Source organism: Hippopotamus amphibius, chromosome 7, assembly GCF_030028045.1.
Source record: "Hippopotamus amphibius kiboko isolate mHipAmp2 chromosome 7, mHipAmp2.hap2, whole genome shotgun sequence".
In the NCBI taxonomy this organism is placed as follows: Eukaryota; Metazoa; Chordata; class Mammalia; order Artiodactyla; family Hippopotamidae; genus Hippopotamus; species Hippopotamus amphibius.
This window is the reverse complement of record NC_080192.1, coordinates 5,579,728-5,600,988: the sequence shown is the minus strand read 5'-3', so window position 1 is coordinate 5,600,988 and position 21,261 is coordinate 5,579,728. Positions and strand designations below refer to the sequence as shown.

Sequence of the window (21,261 nt, the reverse complement as noted above, 5' to 3'; positions counted from 1 at the left end):
GGAGGGGAAACGGCAGAGAGAGAAATCAGGGCGGTGTGGGCAGCAGCCAGCTCCCCTCTGGGCCAACTAGACATCTGCCATTTGGGTCCAACGGGACACGTGGGCATTGAGCTGCTGTCTCCGAGCCTCACCCCCCAAGGCCCCGGGCTTCAGCCACGCTGAGCTCCTTCACTTCACAAGCCCTCCAGGGTCTCTTCACCACGCCCCAAGCCCTGGATGATCTGACCCCCACCACCTCCCGACCTCACCCCCCAAATCCCCTGCCCCTTCCCGCTCCAGCTACACAGGGCTCCCTGCGCTTTCTCGCACGCATCGGGCATGCTCTGCGGCAAGGCTTCCGCACACCTGCCTCCCTCCACTGGCCGGCTCCCTCGAGGTCCTCATTCAGGTCTCAGTCATGTGCCACCTGCCCTGAGAGGCCTTCCCACTGACCTGCACAAAAGTGCACCCTCCTCCCTTTTCTCCTTCGCGTTCACCCACACCTGGACATTTCACATTTCTGTTTCTGTTTATTGTCTTTCTTCTTCCATTGAAACGTAAACACCACAGAGTGGGATTTGGTTCCATTTGCTGCTGTATCCTCAGGCTTAGGACAGTCAGTCCCTGGACAAAGTAAATGCTCACGAACGCTTGCACAGTGGGTTTACAGCCGTGTTACTGCCCAAACGCCCTCATGGCCCTGCCCCGTCCACTCTGGGGCGGGAGCTGGCGCCATCTCTCCTGCTCTCCTGACTGCGCTTCCATCCCGTCACTGGCCCCCTGACCTCCATCTTGACATCTTGGTGTATTTGGTCCCCAGCTCCTCCTCTGCAGGAGGGGACCTTCCCACTCCCTGCCCAGCCTCTGCTCTCCGGGAGCGCCATCCCCCTTCACCTCCCCACTGCTTCTCAGGAGGAGAGAGGAGACGGGAGGGGAAAGGGGGAAGGGACCCCCTCTGAATCCAGATTCTCAGAAAGGAGAGCATGGTCTTGCCCAGCCTGAGAAAGGGGCTCTCCTGGCCCAGCTCCCGTGCCCATGGGGGCCGAGCTCCCATCCCTGCATTCCAGGCACTGCAAACTCTTGCCCACTGCCTGCTTTTTGTAGGCCTGCTAGCTAAGAATGGTTTTTACATTTTTTAATGGTTGAAAAAAATCAAAAGAAGGATATTTTGTGACGCGTGAAAGTTATTTGAGTTTCAAATTTCAGGACCCAAAAGCTGATTTTATTGGCGCCCAGCCACGCCCGTTCATTAATGTAAAGGAGCTGCCTCGGGCTGCTTTCTCCAAAGGGGCAGAGTTCAGCAGTGGAACCCGACAGCCTGGCCTGCCAAGATAAAAATATTTACCATCTTCACAGAAGTTCACAACCCCGTTCCACTCCCTCCCACGCACCCCCAAGCATCTCGTGGGTGGCAGGTGGCAGGTGGCAGGTAGCGTCAGGTGCACAAACTCGAGAAGCAATAAAGATTTAAAAAGAAAACCAAAACAACAGCTAATTATAACTTTGAGTTAAAGACTCAGAAGCCAGGAAATGGCCCATGTCTTCTCTTCTCAGCCTCCTGCCCCAGACTCAGTCCCCGCCCCGTCCTGGGTGGCCAGGGGCCCAGCAGGAAGCCGCTTCCCCCCGCCCATGCTCTGAGCCTTGTGCCAGGCCTAGGAGCGTGCCACCTCACCCAGCCTCCACTAGACCCCCCAGCTCCCCGCTGCACCCCAGGCCCCCACGGCCCCCAGGCTCCCCCTGCAGCACCACAGACCCTGTGAGAAGGGCAGCATCTGACCCTCTTCTTGGTCTCAGAGCCCCCACCTGGGGAGATGACTGAGCCCTATAATCTAGGGAAGTGAACCACAGTGAAGATGCACTGAAAAGGCTCACTACTTCCATCTGGACAGCAGGGCTAGGGAAAAGCAGGACAGAAAGCCTTAAAGTTCCAAAGTATGGCTACATAAACTAGGACTCGTTCACCTAACATTTCAAGAAAAGAAAAAAAAGCTCCATTTCACAGGGGAGTGAAGTAAAAAAGGAAGACGTGATTACTGAGGAAAAAAAAGTGATTGGAGCAAAATTAAATTAAAACATTTCCCAAAAGATTTAGATGAATTCATGGAGGGCAGACTCACAAGTGTTACTACAAGGAGCAGAGAATGTCTGCCGTGAAGAGTAAAGCCAGGGAGGGAGTGGGGAAGAGAAACCTCCTCCAGACGCAGTAGCTGGCCACCGAGAACCACAGAAAGTGCCCTGGGCTGCCATCCTCATCTGCAAAATGGGAATGAATAAAAGCACTGTATCAGTGTGCGCAGAAGAAATGAGCTCACGTGTACAGGTACCTCACAGGGACCATACTCCATAGATGGTGGTCTGATAGGAACTGCTGATTGCAATCAAAGGCTGAGGACAGAGATACAAATAACCAGATAACACCCCCCCCCCATACACACACACACGTGCTGGGGAACAGGAACTGGCTGAACCAGCACTGCTCACCACCCCAGCCAGCTCCTCTATCTCCTTCACTTCCTCACTGCCCGGTCTAATAACAGAAGCCTTGAGAGGGCAGAAAGGCTTGAGTGGACAGGAGTCCAGGGCCAAGAACAGGGCCTGGATCAACGAGTAATTGTTAAGTGGATGGATGGATGGATGGATGGACAAATGGACAGACAGAAGGATGAATGGATAAAAAACAGATGGATGGACAGATGGAGGGATAGATGGATGCATGCACGCATGGATAAATAATGGATGGATGAAAGAATGGATGGATGGATGGATGGATGGATGGACAGATGGATGGGTGATTGCAGTATTCATGGGGAAGAAGCTTTGGTGAGCCACGGAAATCCTTGTACAGACAGGACAGGGGCCTGCAGAAGGGCAGATAGTCAGGGCATTTCTGTGGACACAGTGATCTGCTCTACACCTTCCTGGGGGAAGGAACTGAGAACTGAACAGGGATAGCAGAGCAACAGGGGCAGATTAGAGAAGTCTGCCCGCCTACTGTTGGCATGGACAGGACATGTGAATTTTCCATAAGTTAAGTGGAGAACAAGAAAGGTAGAAGGCTAGCGATGAAGTATCAGAAAGAGAAATTAAGGAAACAATCCCACTTACCATCACATCTAAAAGAATAAAATACCCAGAAATAAACCTACCTCAGGAGGAAAAGACCTGTACTCCGAAAACTATAAGATACTGATGAAACAGATGGAAAGATATACCATGTTCTTGGATTGGAAGAATCAATATTGTTAAAATGACTGTACTACCAAGGCAAGCTACAGATTCAATGCAATCCCTATCAAAATACCAGTGGCGTTTTTCACAGAACTAGAACAAATAATATTAAAATTTGTGTGGAAACACAAAAGGCCCCAAATAGCCAAAACAATCTTGAGAAAGAAAAACAGAAAAACTGGAGGAATCATGTTCCCTGACTTCAGACTATACTACAAAGCTACAGTAATCAAAACAGTATGGTACTGACACAAAAACAGACTCATAGATCAATGGAACAGGAGAGAGAGCCCTGAAATAAACCCACACAGTTACGATCAGTCTATGTCAAATGAGGCAAGCATATACAATGGAGAAAAGACAGTCTCTTCAAGATAAGTGGTGCTGGGAAAACTACACAGTTACATTTAAAAGAATGAAATTAGAACAGTCCCTAACACCATATACAAAAATAAACTCAAAATAGATTAAACACCTAAATGTAGTACTGGATACTATAAAACTCCTTGAGGAAAACATAGGCAGAACACTCACTGACATAAATCACAGCAATATTTATTTGCATCTGTCTCCTAAAGCAAAAGAAAGAAAAGCACAAATAAACAAATGGGACCTAATTAAACTTAAAAGCTTTTGCACAGCAAAGAAAACCAGCAACGAAATGAAAAGACAACCTACTGAATGGGAGAAAATATTTGCAAATGACATAACCAATACAGAATTAATATCCAACATACATAAACAGCTCAAATAACTCAACATCAAAAAAACAAACAACCCGATTAAAAGATGAGCAGAAGAACTGAGTAGGTATTTTTCCAAACAGGAAATGCAGATGGCCAAAGGAAACATGAAAGATGCTCAAGAGACTTCCTAAGTGGCGCAGTGGTTAAGAATCTACCTGCCAATGCAGGGGACACAGGTTCGATCCCTGCTCCAGGAAGATCCCACATGCCGTGGAGCAACTAAGTCTGTGAGCCACAACTATTGAGCCCATGTGCTGCAACTACTGAAGCCCACACACCTAGAGCCTGTGCTCCACAAACAAGAGAAGCCACCACAATGAGGAGCCGGCACACCACAATGAAGAGTAGCCCTTGCTTGCTGCAACCAGAGAAAGCCTGTGTGCAGCAACAAAGACCCAATGCAACCAATAAACAAACAAACAAATAAAGATGCTCAACATCGCTAATCAGCAGGGAAATGCAAATCAAAACCACAATGAGATGTCACCTCACACCTGTCAGAATGGCCATCATCAAAAAGAACACAAATAACAATTGCTGGTGAGGATGCGGAGGAAAGGGAACCTTGTGCACTGTTGGTGGGAATGTAAATTGGTGCAGCCACTATGGAAAACAATGTGGAAGTTTCTCAAAAAACAAAAATTAGAACTGCCACATGACCCAGCAATTCCATTCCTTGGTATATATCCCCAAAACCCAAAAACATTAATTTGAAAAGATACATGCACCCCAATGTTCATAGCAGCATTATGTACAATTGCCAAAATGTGGAAGCAACCTGTCCATCAATAGATGGATAAATAAAGAAGATGTGGTACATATACACAATGGAATATTACTCAGTCATAAAAAAAAGAATGAAATTTTGCCATTTGCAGCAACATGAATGGACTTGGAAGGCATTATGCTAAGTGAAATAAGTCAAACAGTGAAAGACAAATACTGCATGACATCACTTACATGTGGAATCTAAAAAATACAACAAACCCATCAATATAGTAAAAAAGAAGCAGACTCACTGTTACAGAAAGCAAACTAGCGGCTATCAGTGGGGAGAGGGAAGGGGGGAGAGGCAATATAGGGGTGGGTGAGTGTGGTAAGAGAGGCTCAAGGATGTACTGTATGACACGGGAAAATGGCCAATATTTTGTAATGACTGTAAATGGAAAGTAACCTTTAAAAATTGTATTAAAATTTTTTTTAAAGAAAAAGAAAGGTAGAGGCTTGAGCTGCCCTGCTCCCAGGGCTGCCCCTCAGGTGAGAGGACACACGCAGCACGAGAAGGCGAGGTGGGCCACCGGGAGAAGAGCAGAGGGGGTGCAGGGGGGTCAGGCCCGAGCTGTCCTCCTCACCAGGAAACCACAGAGTTCAGAGACCCCCAAAGCACTGTCCTACTAACTCCCCATGTGCCCCACGAGAGCAGCCTCTACCCGCTCCCCACGGAGGACACCAGCGAAGGGAGAGGGAGGCCGGCTCCCCTTCCTCAGCCCCCCTCCAAGCCCCCCCTCCCTGGGCCTCTGCAGCTGGAAGGAGGCAGGAGTGGCCGGCTGAGCTGCATCAGCTCCGGGTTTAAACTGGACGAGTCTCCGCTGGGCTTGTTCTACCTGAACGTGACCAGAGAGCCATGGATCCGCTACGACAGCCTCCGGGGACGAAGAAGGCAGGTTCGCCAGCACCTACTCGGTGAGCAAAGAGTCAAAGTGCTTCATATCTGCAGCCCCGAGCCAGACGGCTCCATAAGCTGCTAGCAGTGGACGCGATTCTCAGTCTGCAGTCCTTAGGGAGGAAAGCTCTGAACCCAAATAAATATGACCACCCAGGCTTGAAAGGAGGTGAGAAAAGGCCTCATGTTCCCTCCCTGGAGCCCAGAATTCTCCCTCTCCAGGCCTGACTCTGGTGGGGCCCTTCTAGGGGAAAGGTGAACCTTCCTCGGGCCGGAGGGCAACCTGCAGGCGAACATAAACTGCCTAGGATGCTATTGGCATTGGCTCCTGTTTACCTGTTTTCTGTTCCCTCCTCGCCCTTGCCGGGAGCCACCTTCCCCGCCAGGCTTCTAGCAGCAGGGGGTCGGGGACTGAGATGTGGGGAGGGGGCCTCTAGCCGCCCCTGTGTCTTGGCTCCGTGGGACACACAGGGCTCGGCAGCCACTGCTGTCAGTCTGGCACCTTGCTGTCACCACGACTAAACTCATTTTAAATTGAAGGAGTACATTTTTTTTAAATTGAAGCCAAGAAAAAGGATTTCTCTTACAATAAACACATCAATGCTCATTTTCCTTATTATTCTACTCTTGGCTATTTCGTATAAAATCTTTAATTAAAGTTTTTCTTTGAAATTGTCATTATCAACCCAGAAGAAAGAAAGGGGGGAGAAAAGAACCACACAGCTGTGCAGATATGAAGCGCTATTCAGGACGAAATGAACTGGAACGGAATAAGTAGCCTGACTGTTATGTTCTTGGTTTTGGCTCTGTATTCTCAATAGCACAGTCTAACTTGTCACTTTATATTGATTCCATCTGTTTACACTCTGCAGAGTATTGGCTTCCTACCGTGAACATTTCCTATTTACCAGCTGGTAGAGATGGGCCAAACCAGATAGGAAAAAATTAGACTACATTCAGAACCTCATAAACACCAACTTTCAATCTGGGGATGGACGTGTGGGAGGAGAAGCGGCCAGCACTGCTCACCTTTAACAAAGGGGCCGGCTTCCTCTCCCCGGCTCCGGTGCTGCCCCCCCAAGGCTGAGGACTAGGCATTGCCTTATTGATGCAAACCCTGCCTTTACTACAGACTGAACAAGCTCACATAAAAAGACATCTAAAGGAGACTCATGAAAACAGAGAGAGCTGGCTATAAAAAAAGAACTAAAGTAACCTAAAAGTCATAGTTGCTATGACAAAGCAAAAATCTGGTTTTGGGTTTCCTTGCAGCCACGGTGACAAAGGGAAACTTCCTGTTATATACACCACAGGCCATGTATACTTTCCTCTACATTTGATTTTCATTTTTAAAATGCTCACCTGCCGCAAACAGCGTAAAGACGTCTAATAAGAAATTCTAGCTACTCACTGAACTTCTGACACAGCTATGAAAATAAGCCCCAAGTCTAAAGACCTAGGGCTTTAAAAAGGCTTTCAAATCTAGCAGAAATATTTCCTGTCTCTCCTTCTTTCTAACCCAGCCCACACTCATAGGATGGGAGCTCCTCCCTAGATACTCCAGGCCAAGAATAGTGAGGTCGCCATCTCCCTGACCCCTGACCACTCATAGGACATAGCTGCACACCAGGAGGGGCAAGCTGATCCCTTCCCAGGAGCGCCATGGGGTCCCCCAAACAGCAGAGGTGCTCAGCAAACGTAGGTAGAGGTGCTCAGCAAACGCAGGCCGAGGATGATGGTGAGGGACCAATTACTTCCAAGGCCTGGTAACAGGTACCCCTGACTCCAGCTGCTCTCCCATAAGATGCATCCATTACTCTGCTGACACCATCTCCTAAATCCTTCCTCTCGCATGTCATCATCCCCTATCAGAAACCTTCAATGAACTGCCACCAGCACCACCCCTTGCCCCATGCTTTCGGGTTAATACCTAACCTTCAAATACCTCCACCTTTTTCTCCAGCCTACGTTTCAAAATTGCTCTGTCCCATCTTGCCTTGAGAAACAGAACTCCCCACAGAATAGTCACGGAGCTGGTCTCCTCCCCCCCCTGGCCACATCTCCACTGCCCCCACCTCCACGTCCTCTCCTTCCACCAGGCTGCAATCCTGAAAGCTGCCCCAAGTCACCCTCAACATGCTTTGAAAGCCCATCCACGGTCCAACTCAAGCTCCAATATCACCTTTCTCGTGACGTGTTCCCTGGCTACTCCAATTACTGTGAACTCTTCCTGCAGAACCTTATTTACTCACCCTGTAAATACTTATTGAGCTCATAGTAGGCGCCAGGATCTGTTTAAGGCACTAAAGTTACAACAGTGAGCAGAACAGAGGAGGTGCCCACTCCCAGGAAACATATTTCCTAGTGATGAACAAGGAAACAATCAAAACCTCAGGATGTTCTAGTGCTGAGGAATTTCAGATAGTGTAAGTCCAAAGACTCTCTGCGGGGAGACCTCTCATGCTGAGCGCCACAAGCCGGGGGTTTGCCCGACATTTATTCAGCATGTGACCAGAAGCCACGGGGCATCTTAACCAACAGGGTCTGATGAGATCCGACTCGGGCTTTGAACAGATAGCTCTGGATGTCATGTGAAACAGACTGAAAGGGGCAAGAGTGGGAACAGGAAGAGCAGCCCAGGGGTTGCTGACAGTGCCCTGGGTGGAGACCCAGTGGCAGTGGGGATGCAGAGAGATGGATGGGCTCAGGATACGGCTGAGGATGCAGTGGAGAGGATCTGCCGATGGACTGGACTGGGGAGAGGGGCCAGTAAGGGAAAGATGGCAATCAAGGCTAACCCTGTTTCTGCTTGAATGACCCAGCGAACGGTGGAACCGTTTACTAAGATGGAGGGAGGTCCAGGGAAGAAGGCATCTTGGGGCAGGGGGTGGGGGTTGAGGAGGACCGTCAGCAGCTCTGGTTTGGTCTGTGGACAGTGGTGAGTCTGGGGCCGCAGATGGAGATAGAAGCGTGGGCGCCATCAGCATGTGGCCCTCTTTGTAGATTTAAACCACAAACGCCCAAGTACTATCATTTAATTTTCCACATGATAACATGTCTTATCTCTTCCAAATGCAAACTCCTAATTTTTTGAGTAACTTCCATGGGTCCTGCACTATGGTAAGTTCTTTTATATTTATTCTCATAAAGGATCTCAACAATACTGGAAAAACTTTGCAATACTGCTTCCCCATTTCACAGCTGAGAAAACAGTTTCCAGAAAGACTGGTTTGCTCAGGGTCACTCAGAGAGTGAGTGTCTTGGTTCAGACCCACACTCAGCCAGGGGAGTGCAAAGGCCCCAGCCTCCCCCACACCACCACCCTGCTCCCCCCGCGCCACCGGCCTGTCTCCACCCACGCCACCGGCCTGTCCCCATGACAAGATGCTGTTTTAAACACTCACCCCTGCAATCTCGTGTGTACTATCGACTTGCCACATGCAGGAAGATTTTTAAGATAAACTTAGTCTGAAATAATATAAATTCTGGTATAACAAAATCTTTGCTTTAGTTTCCTGATGAAGCCTTTAGTAAATTAATAATAGAGCAACCAAAAATAGGTCCTGGGGTAGAAGCATTTTCAATATCATTTTTTAAATAAAATGGCAGCTGACTATTCTGTTATGTGAAATTCTCCAGATCCAGTGTAAGCACGAGACACAGGCACAAGAGCTGTGACATTATTAATCACTATGCTCAGTTATGATTGATAGGCTTTTCTGAAGGAGGAAAAAGTGCCTCAGATACAATCTGTCCCAACAGCTCTGCGATATGCTAATATTTTCTTCAGATGAAAGAGGGGATGTATTCAAATACCTGCTATAATAGGCAATTAATACCAAGTGCACCGGAGGAGAGATGATAAAAGTGGGATTAGGAGAATATTACGAATTAACCAGAAGCTTGTATGTTGTAGTAAATGGCCTCATTTTGAGTCTGACACAGTCTTTTTATTAGGCAAATAGTCTACATTCCGATACCTTCATTCGGGCTAATGTGGTGTTCTAATGTTAAGGTATGTTTATGAGATGGTTGTGATCCTAACAACTGTCTCTTTATTCCTCAAGCAATAATTTTTTAAATTTCTTTTTTAAGAAAATTCACCTATTTAAGAAAATGAATCTACCCATCACTTATGTGTCTTCACTTCTGTGAAGATATTACCAACCATCCAAGCAGCTTAGTGCCTCTAATTATTTACTAATTGCTTCTGAAATGAAAGGCTGCATCTACACAACTCCAAGGCACCAGAGTAATCCCATAAAAGCTTGTGTCAGTTCACTCGGTGTCCAACAGACACACTAGTCACGGCTGACTGGGTAGACCAGATGTTCTGACATCATGGCGCCCAGGCTTAAAAGAGCATCTCTAATTGGGGTGGTGACGTGGTATGAGAGCAAAGAGCCTGGGGCTTTGGGTGGGTTTATTTTCCTTTTTTTAATGTCTTTAACTGAACTGCACATTCTTGAATTCTAGTCTTCAATTTAAAATAATTTTTTTTTTTTGCATGCAGGGGGAGGAGACTAGTCATGACATTTCCAAACACACACTGTGTTCTTACGTAAGTCAGACACGTCCCAGCAATTTCCAGGACAGGGCTTACAATGACAAGGACATGGCACACACCCCCCCCCCCCCCCAAGAGGCGAGATGAGGTTCTCTTCCTTTATTAGCCTCTGCTTTTACTTCCACCTTGTCCTCGGGTGGGGAGTTCACCCAGCAACACACTGAAGCCTTGCTTTAAGTCCTTATTTCCTGGCAGTTTCTCGCCTGAAACATGTGGAAAACCTAAGTCTTGGGCCTCGGAAGCTGCCGTGGCTCCAGGACGGGGCTGGGGCCCCGCAGGGCCAGCAGGAGCAAAAGTGACTGAGGAGTTGGGAAGAAGTGTGGGAGGACAGGATGCCAGAGACAGAAAAGGAAAGAAAATCCCAAATGCGCATTTCAAGTAGAGGCTACATGGAGAAAAAGATGACTCTGTGGTTAGAAAACAGCCTCTACTCATTGTACAGCGTTGGTGGCCAGAGAGACTTCTCTGTGATGGTCTGGGTCTACTTCCAGGCAACAAAGAGTCGTGTGTGCTGCATGCAGAACAAGCAGCAAGGCCTTTCCTAAAGGGGCCCTCGAGGGGCCGGGTGGGGGTGGTTAAGAGCCAGGACCCTGCAGCCAGCTGCCAAGGAGGGACTGCAGCTCCTCTGCCCGAAGCTGTGCACACTCAGGGAACTGCGCAGCCTCTGTTCCAGTCTCCCTCCATATCAAGGTGGGATAACAAGGGCACCTGCCTCAGGGGGTTCTCCTGGAAACTGAATATGTAAACACAGTAAAGCACTGGCAAGTGCTCAGTTCATACTCACTCTTACCACTACCAGAGTTCGAAAAATACAAAAACTTACATCAGTGTACAAAGGATCAAGGCCCAGCCAGCTCAGGGATCCTTCTGCTGGGTAACTGAAGCAGACACTGTTGGTCGCTTTCTCCAAATCCATTGACCTCTACCCCCTTCTCTTTCTAACAAAACCCTCCATTTTCCATTGTGTTCAGATATCCACCCCCCCCCCCCAACCCGGGGTGGCCCCATGCCTCAGGGGAGGGAGCCCAACGCCACACTAGGGAGTGACCAGGATTGGTCCAGGCTGCTTGCAGTGACCAATGCCACCACCAGTGACTGGTTTGGGTGGGGACAAAATCCTGGGCTGCGAGACTTCTCATGGGTTTATAGTCACAGGGGAAGAAACAGCATGTTGGAAAAAATCCGACATCGCAGCATCTGCGTGTCAAGCCTGGAATGCTGGCCACCTCCTGGTGACCAGAGGAGACCTGAGTGAGCTCAGCAGACCTTGAGCTAAACTCCCCCTGGACTTGGACGAGATGAGAACTTCCTCGTTGTCTCAGCTCAGGTGGGGGTCACTGCTTGTCACAGGGTAGGACAACCAGACACCTCGGCGGCTGACGGGGTGCCACCCGGTGGCAAGTTCACCTACCAAAGGAAGGGTTTCAGCAAGGCCTGACAGGGAGGACCAGCCTCACTGACAGGTAGAGGAAGGGACGAGTATTTTTTGAGCATCTAGTGTATGCAAGGGCGTCACTTACATTATTCTCATTCATTCTCGTGACCGCTCTGATAGGTAAGTGCTGTTGTCTCGCCTTCAGAGATGGGGAAACTTAGAGCAGCGGGAGACCTGCCCACGGCCTGGGAGCCGCTGCAGAGGCGGGTCCTTCGTGACCCAAGGAAAAGCCGGAGCCAAGAGGGTGAGGTCAAGTGAGTGCACCAGACTCAGGGCGCCCGTTGGGTGGAACCTGGGATTAAACCAGGAACCAGGACCAGCGGGAACCTGAGGATGACATCCTGAGGACCACCTGGGTGCACTGGGCTCCCTCTTCCCCAGACACGGGGCCCCACAGATGCAGACAGCAGCCTCTTCGCATGACGCCACAGATCACAACCGCCAAAGGCAGAGAGACGGGCCCCAGAGAGCATCCGGTCAGCCCTTCCCTTCACTGATGGAGAGAACGGGACTTAGGGAGTCCAAGGGCTCGACAGAACAGGGAGCGTGAATGTGAACACACACTGGAGGGTCTACGTGCACGTGAACTAGGGCGAGGCTGAGGAGCCGGCCATCGGACCAAGAAGAAAACAGCTGGGAAACACCAGCGCTGGGGTTCGGGCAGTGTGGGGTGCCAACTGCTAACCACTTGTTGGTTAGAAAGACTAGACCACACACACATTGAGCAGAGTCTGGCTCCCAAAACGCAGAGAGACATTTGCATGCATATTCTTGCCTCCAATAAGCCATGTGGACTTATATTTAAAACAAAAGAATTAGCACCTTTCATTCCCAAGCTGTGTAGATCGCCCGACAATGACAGTGTATGTCTGAAGAGAGCCTTCTTTTACTAATGGTCAGGTGTTCCTCTCCGTCTCCTGTGTTTGACTGTGGCCGTCTGCAGGATCGGAGCTGTGGCTGGAAACGTGCTGCTGTGCACAGCCAGCAGCCCAGGAGGGTATCTGGTTTGTTCTGTTTCTTTTGGGGGTCGATGGGAAGGGATGACGTTCATCTGTGTTCCTACCTATACTTCAAAGGAAGCTGCAGTACTAACCGTAATGATGGCAGCTGGCATCACCAAAGTGGTGCTTTATACTGGCTACTTCTAAGCCACACAACAGCACTGCGAGATGGCTGTTCTTATCCCCACCGACAGACAAAGAAGCCCAATGACAAGCACTTGCCCAAGGCCACCCGCCTGGTAAATGGCAGAGCCCGTTCCACGCCAGCTGCCTCCCCAGGGCCAGAGTGACAGGTAGAGTTGGGGCTGCAGCTGTCTGGCCAGACTGCACGGCAGGGAAAGCCCCGGGGCTGCCCGGGATCAGGCGTTACCTCCATCACCCACGCCTCAGCCTCTCGCTGTCACCTCTCTGTTCTCTCCGAAACTTGCACGAAAGTTTAAACTGCACTGGTTTATGGGAGGGCTTCTATGGGAAGGAGGCTGGGATGAAAAAGGACTGAGATGAAAGGGCGGCCAGTGGCAGAGCCCCCTGCAGCTTTCCTCTTCAAAGCCTCACTTTTAGTAACTTACCAGCCAGACCTATGCACACACCCTCCTCTAACTGTGATGTTGCATTTCTGACCCATGACAGCATCAGTGTTGACTCTCCTAGGATAATCTCAAGATTAACACAGTGTGTGAAGAGTCAAATTAAAGACATATACCATACATGATATCAATTACAAATATTACTATTTCTTACAGAATAGCAAATGAACCACAATAGAAGCAGCAAATCATTACCCGTGTTCCTACTAATATAAACTATAGAGGAAGCAGACTTTCAGGGGCACATACTGCTAAACATGATCACATGAGGATGGATTTTCTGGTGTTAATGACACCAGCCAGGGAAACTTAGACAAACATTTTGTGGGCTTCTGGCTATTTTTGATTTTTGAAATGTATGAAAATCTCAGAAGAGTTCGAAAAGGAAAGAAAATTTGTCACATTTCAAACCAACATATTGAATCACGTAAATTAAACTATGATTCTCAAACTGCTCGTGTACTGACAGGCTCAAATGCATTTTTATAAAGGCTCTGATTCCAACCCCCGGCTGCCGCGAGCATCTCCCTCCCGAGCTGTGCACCGGGATAGCTACCCGCAGTCGGCAAACGGGAGCGAAGCTATATGCTCCTTTCTAAACACACGTGTGGCTTTTGTGGCCACATTACTCAGTACTTAAGAATCTATCACTCTGAGTTTCACCAGTTATTTTTATCATGCCACTCTTGACTGGCATTTACTACTGAAAAGCAGTAGTTCTCTCTTTCTAAAGAAAACCCCGCTTCAGTTGTAGACAAAAACTGAAAGGGCAGCCCTACTAATAATGATATAAAGTTAATAAGAAAGTAATTAATATTCCAGGACTTCTGCTGGTGTCAGTCATCAAAAGAGACACCATCCAGCAGGCGAAGCCATCTGAATACAGGCTTTCACGTGAGATCTGTCGATTCCGGTGACTTTGACATGAGAACTCGGACGACAAGATGCAGCTCATTCCACATCAGCTGCCTCTGTAGCAATTATATACTTTTGACGAAGGGTGGACATGGGGGAAGAACTTTGAAAGATCTCTATTACCTTTTCTCCTACTTGGACTTCGAGTTCGTTTAATGTCCGACAGCAATTCATTTCATCCTCACCTCCCCTTAAAGATAACAATTAAAAAACCTTTTGTTAAAATGTTTTAATTAAATACATGTTTACATAGGACATAGAGATTAAAATGATAAGAATTTCCAAGTTACATATTTTTAAATGCAAGGTCTTTCTTATGCAGCACCATCTGCCGCAAGCGTGAACTTGGGCCAGTTACTTAGTTTCTCCACGCCTCGGTTCCCTCATCTGTGAAATGAAACACGGCCTCGACTCCTCCTGGGGTGGTGTGGGGCTTGAGTAATTACGGCCTTCACTCAATGGGCCCTTGCTGAGGCCCAGCCCCATCTCATCGGACCCTCACCCCAGCGGTTAGCGGCCACCACCACCCCACTGTACAGAAGAGGCTGGGGAGCCGAAGGTCACTGCAGGTAAGTGGAGGCACTGACTTCAGACCCGGTGGCCTGGCTACACAGCCCACTCCTAACCCTCTGCTGCAGCACTGCGTTCTGACCCCTGCGGGCTCCCGTCTGCTCTGGGGTGCACGCCAAGTCCCTCTGTAAAGGGATGAGGGTGGATGTGCATCTGTACCAGCCCCTTGGCTCCATGTGCTTTTATTAGCTATTCCTGATTTTGCATTATCTGTCTACCTTTAAACCGCTTCAGAGCCCCACTCTGCTGCTAACCGTGGGGCTGGGATGGGGTAGAGAGGAACACAGGCCACCTCACAGTGTTTACCCAGTGCCTCCTATACCCAGGTCTGGGGTGCAGTGTCAAGCAGGACACCGTTCCAGTCTTGACCAAGCTTAATGCTAGCGACAGTGACAGACAGGAAATAAGCAAGTTGAAATAATAAGTGCTGTGAAGATAGTGAAGGCAGGCGGGGGTAGACTGGACACTGGGGGAAGATGGACCCACTCTCCTTGCTGGGGTGGACAACGGGGTATTTGAATAGAGACCCACAAGCTAAGGAGCCATGAGCCACCCCCTCAGAGGAAAATGTCTCCGGGCAAAGCAGAGGGAACACACCGCGGCAGGAAGCCCAGAGGTGGCGGGAGCCTGGCACATCCTGGGCTGCTGCGGCGGAGGCCAGGGCGACCAGAGCCCGCCGAGCAGGGCCAGGGAACGGGGGGTGAGTCCAGAGATGCAGGTGGATGCCAGCCCCATGGTGTGGGGGCCTGACGAGGAGTGTGGACTTCACACTGCGGGAGGGGAAGCCACTGGAGGGCTTTAAGCAGGAATTAGCTTCATTTTACATAGGAGGAAACAGGCTCAGAGGGGTTAAGGGCCGAGCCTAAGTTAAAGACGAAACCAGGAATCCAGCCTTATGATTCTGCATAAATGTAATATATTTAGTATTGTTTTAATTATCTACTAAAGAGATACAAAGCACTATTTGTAACATATGTTTAAGATTTCAGGAGTAAAACTCAGACATAACTGTGTGTGCGTGCACCATCAGCTGCCCCAGGGGCCCAGGAGGCCACCGCCTCCCAACCTCCTCCTCCTCCCTCCCTCCTCCGCATTTGGTCAAGGCCTCCTCAGCCCCAAGGGCAGCGCCTCTGCCCAGTCTGGCTCCAGCCCTCTGCCTTCCATAGGGAAGTGTGCGGCCCAAACTCCATCTCAGTACCCACTTCAGGGGAGCCCCATCTGTCTGATAGTAACTTAGTGATGCCCGCTTTCTTTAGATAAGTGTTTATTTGAATGGCATGTCTTTTTTAATCTTTTCACTTTTAACCTTTCTATAAACTGATGTTTAGGTTCTTCTATTAATGGATTTTACTGTCTGTTATCTTTGTCTTGTAAGTGGTGTATTTAGTATAATTACTGATATATTCAGGACTTCTATTTGTCCTACCTATTCTACTTCTTCCCTTCTTTTGGGTTGACACCATTTTTATCAGTCCACTTTTGTGCCTCTATAAGTTTGGGAGTTATACACTCCATTTTTAATCTCAAGTTAATCAGAACTTTCATCTTCCAACTATACAATGTAGCAACTCCAGAACATTTAACTCCAGTCCCGCCTCTCAATTGATATATTGCTACTATCACGTGTGTAAATTCTACCCCGTGTATACATTCCAGAGCTGCCACATTACCCACAGTCGTGAGCGCTTCCCATATCAGCAGGTGCTGCACCAGCTTCCCTCCGCATCCCTTCTCGCATCACCTCAAACCTTCCACCTAGGGTCGCGTTCCTTCTACCTAGAGTATATCCTTAGAGTCTCTTTTACTGGGCCTGTCGAGGGTCAAACCCATTTTTGTTTCAGAATGTCTTAATTTCAATATTTAAAATAGTGAAAGATATTTTCTTGAGATATACAATTCTAGGATGGCAGTAACTTTCTTCCAAAGTATCGTACTTATTAATCCACTCTCATCTGGCTTCCACTGCTACGATTCAGAAGTCACTTTTGTGTAAATGTTGCCCTTTGGCTGCTTTTAAGATCTGTTGGTCTTTGGGGTTCTGCCCCCACCCCCTGTTTTAAATCCTTTTTGAGATTCGGCTTCTCGAATCTGCAGGATAGCATCTTTCATCAGTTCTGGAAAATCCTCAGCCCTTGTTTCTTTGGCTATTACCGTCCTATCTCGCACCGCTCTCTTTACAGAGCTCCAGTTACATCTTCTGTGTCTGCTACATCCTGGCTAATGTTTTCTGACTGATCTTCCGGTTCACTTATTCACTGTGTCTAACCTGTTTATTGAATTCATTGGGTTTTAAATTGTTATTACGAGATATAACCTTTACGCAGAAGAGTACATACAGCACTTATGCATAGTTTAATTACAATTAAGGCAAACACCTGTTTAACAATTACTCAAATCAAGAATTAAAGCCAAACACAAGCCCCAATTTGCCCTTCTCCAGTCATAATATTTCCTCTCCTCCTGGTAGTAACCACTATCCTAGCACTTATGATATCACTTGCTTTTATTTTGTTATAATTTTATCACTAGGTATGTATCCCTAAACAATACAGTTCACTTCATCTGGTTTTGAACTTCACATATGAACAGAAGCATTCGTTTGTTTCTTCCTCCTTCACTTGATATCATCAATACATCTGTGAGAGTCATTCAGGTTGCTGACTACAGGTGTCATTCACTGGTTGTCACTTGCTGTTTTTGCATCCACTTATTCAATAAATATATATTAAGCACCTACTATGTGCCAGACACGGTCCTAGGGTCTTGGGATACATCAATAAATAAAATTGATAAAGTTGCCTGCCCCCGTGGAGCTCACGTCCTAGACTGAGAAAATCACATTTGTGTGTTAACATCAAAGGTGTGAGCGAAGTGACCTACAGCTTTATCTGGGGGAGGAAACACTGCAGACATTGGGAACCAGCTGTCAAAAGCCCTAAGACAGGAGCAGCAAGAACGTCATTGGTTTTGGGACACAGTGAACAAGAGGAGAGCGCCTGGCAGCGAGGCCAGCCAGATCACAGAGGGCCTCGGGGTACGGCAGGATCACCTGCCTTCTGCCCTTAGCTTATCTTTTACCATTTTCTTTAGGCAAGATATGCAGGAGATAAACCGCCTCAGTTCCTGTCTGAAATATCTTTATTTCACCCTCAGTCTTTATTTTTTTAAATGTTTTTCGGTGACTTCTATCATGCCTTTAATCTTCAGAAATTCAAAGACCCTATCCAAACTGAATCAACCCTTACAGGCACACAAATTCAAGATGTTATCAGAAGGCTTCTTCCCTTTTGTTTGAATCGGTTCCTTTTCTGGAGTTCCTTTAGCTGCTTGTTTCTTTGCAGCAATTTTTCCCCTCCAAATCCAGCTTCTCTTGGCCAAAAGCCTTCTTTCCTCCTCTTTTCTCCACCTACCCAGGCTACCTGCCTAGAATCAACTTCACATCTGTACTGGTGACGAATGCTCAGCTGCTGTCTTCTTTATCCACTTGAACTTGTGGTAGCTGGCCTGGCCGAGGAATGCCGCAGTACATGGTCTCATGAATGAATTTTTTTTCAGTATTGTCAGCACAATAGTATTGACAGATCTACTTAGAAACTTTGCGTGAGGGGAGAGGAGGGGCATGAAGCCTCAGAAATTTGGACAAATAAAGCTGGTTATAGTCATCAGGTAACCAAGGGAAGACTTTAGAATAGAAAGAGAGCCAAAACTCAGTTAACAGAACTGACATTTGAGGGCAAGGTCAGATGGTCACAAAATGGCTAATAAGTCAGGGAGAAGAGGAAATAGGGCATCAGTCCAAATCCGGCCCAGTCCACAGTATCCTGTGTAGTCCTTTTTTTAACTTCTTAGAACCAGATCTATGCAATTTCTTTCTTCTTTTACACATTCTTCCATAGTTTAATTGGCCCTACACGTTGACATCTGAAATGTGACGTCACACAGGAAGGTTGGCTGTCTTCTACCGCGTGTCTAAGCCATAGTGAACAGTAAGTTTTCACAGGTGACAGCTAGTTGTAATATATGCCACATGGCTAAATGTTGATATTTGACTGAAGGAAATACTGATGATAAATGAAAGAAACTGAATGTAAGGATGGGAAAATTCTATCATTCTTGTTGCTTTGCATTACAAACAATGTGTTGGCAACCTGCACATATTTGTGAATGAATTTTGCTTCAACATAATTCTCAGGTTTCTTTAGTGAGTTCTTCAGAACTCCGTGGTGAATTCTTTTGTATGGTGCTCAGAAAGCTTTCAAAAACTTCTACTAAGATCTGTTTTGATTGTTTTGTATGTGGAAGGTTGTAGTGACTCTTCAGGGAGGTAGCACTGTGCTGAGTGCCACACGGATTATGGAAGCAGGAAACACTTTGGGTCCATAAGCAGAAATGCCCAACGTGCCCATCCGAAGGAAATCTCAAAGGTCCAGTTTACTCATTTTAAGTAGAATAATTCCTTAGATGTTTCTGAAGGGTTACTGATGATACTACCATTATTATAGATGGTGTGAGGTCGTCCATGGTCGATGCAACCACAGTTCATGTGTTGTCCTTACCAACTTGCATACACTCAGAGGCATAGACTTTTTTTTATATCATTCCAGGTTCTAAACGTCTTTTGATGCAAAATGTTCTCTTTAATTTTCATGTTGCTTCCAACTTAACCACCATCGGACATTCAGTAACCTCCTCATGTTAGACAGTTCCGGTGAGGCTGAGATGGCCAGGGCCGAGCAGACAGCATACCTTTTCTGTGTTGTGTTCACTCTGTGCTGTTGAGGGCATCAAATTTCAGCTGATACAAAAGAGGACCTCTCGAATCATATTTCCAGAAGGGAAATGCTGTGACCAGAATAATAAGTACCCCACCACCAGTTCAGGGAATTTGAGCTGCAAATCTGTCAATGTCCTAAGATTTAGGCCAAGTCTAAGGACCTTATAATTCAATGCACAGGCTGCCTCGTTTTCGTAGAAGTCAATGTGAAGAAAGTACACAAGATCTAGGTGAAAGGTAACCTTGAACACCACAGGCAAAGGTGCCAGATGTGTCTTCCTTTTCCAGATACTCTGATACCAGTGGATGAGCAGATACCACAGCAAGAAGAGAGGCTCCCAGGGGTTCCCACAGAAAAAGCTCTCATTCTTATTCTTACAAATATAGTATAAAATTCTAGCATGGCAAATATTTTAGTTCAGCACATTGAAGAGATTTTCCCACAATCTCATACCTTTCATTGTCACTGTTGACACATCAGTGTCAGTCTAATTGTCACTCCTCTGAAGTCAATTCCCTTTTTCTTCTCACTGCCTTTAATATCTTCCCTTTGATTTTAAATGTTCTGCAGTTTCACTGTGATATATCTAGATAGGCATTGCCTTTTATTTATCTGGCTTGAGATTCTAAGCCATTACCTTTTCAAGTATAGTCTCTGTCCTACTCTCTCTTACCTACCGGATAACCCAATATGAAGTATTGATAGGCCTCCTCTTCCCACCTCCCATGTCTCTTACACCTGTGCTCCACATCGTGTATCTCTCTCTCTTTCTGTGCTGCGTTCTGGATAATATCTATTTTCCACTCCACTAATGCTCTTTTCAGCTGTGTTGAATCCACTATTTCCACCCAACCGTTGAATTTTATTCTACAATGATTGTATCTTTCAATACCAGGAGTTCCATTCTGTACTTCTTCAAATCTTTATTTTTATTGCCTCTTGTTTTACATTCATATATTGAATCCATTCTTTCATTTCTTTAATGATATTAAAACACTAGTTTTAGATTCTGTATCTGATAGTTCCAATATTCCATGTGTTTGGAGATCTGATTCTACTGGATATGATTTCCATTTCTTTGCAGTCCTCATTCTTTGTCTCTTCATAAGTTTTCAAGGTTTTTTTGTGTGACACTTTGTCTGTGGTTTTCTTTAAGGGCTATGTTGTAGATGTATTCCTCCACAGAAGGGCACACCCAGTCCAGGACCAGTTTTAAGTAAATTCCTAGCCTGGGACTTTTCAGACCACACAGGTAGCAGCATTACTGTAGGCACAGATGTTCATGAAAATTGACTTGTGATTATAATTTTTACCCTATTCACCCAATGCCAGTGTTGACACAGGTAGGTTTTCTTGTGCCCTTCTGTGATGCAGGTTTATATTTTGTAAATTATCCTTACAAGAGGGTATAGAGGTCCCAAGTGTATGTGTACTGGTCTTCTCTTAGGTTTCTCCACCTTGGGCAGACCCTATAGGCTTTGTCTCTTACCACTTCACTCCAAATAGCCAACAAAACTGAAACACAAATTCACCAAAATTTGGCCAACACCGTCAGGGTAAAAACTGGCTTTATAGAAAGCTCACTTCTCTGGATTCCAATTTTTACTGCATGTTTAGCCTCTGAGAATCACTTTCTTGCCAGCTCAGTAATGTATTATAATATTTTACCTTTTATCCATCATTTTAGTTGTTTTCAGTGGAAGTGTTGTTCATGGAGGTAGCCTACCATAGTACTAGAAAGAGAAGTTTCTATTCACTATAATTTGTGGTCTTAAACAGTAAAGAGAATTTAGCT

At 46.9% G+C, this 21,261-nt stretch overlaps 1 protein-coding gene across 1 annotated transcript in view; it reads right to left on the bottom strand.

The window, feature by feature from the left end:
• EFCAB6 (EF-hand calcium binding domain 6) overlaps nucleotides 1-21,261 on the bottom strand; it is a 253,258-nt gene that overhangs the window by 197,179 nt on the left and 34,818 nt on the right. Inside the window, exon 5 of the mRNA XM_057743330.1 lies at nucleotides 14,245-14,311. Within this exon, the coding sequence (XP_057599313.1) occupies nucleotides 14,245-14,311 (67 nt within the window). The remainder of the gene's footprint in view (nucleotides 1-14,244; nucleotides 14,312-21,261) is intronic.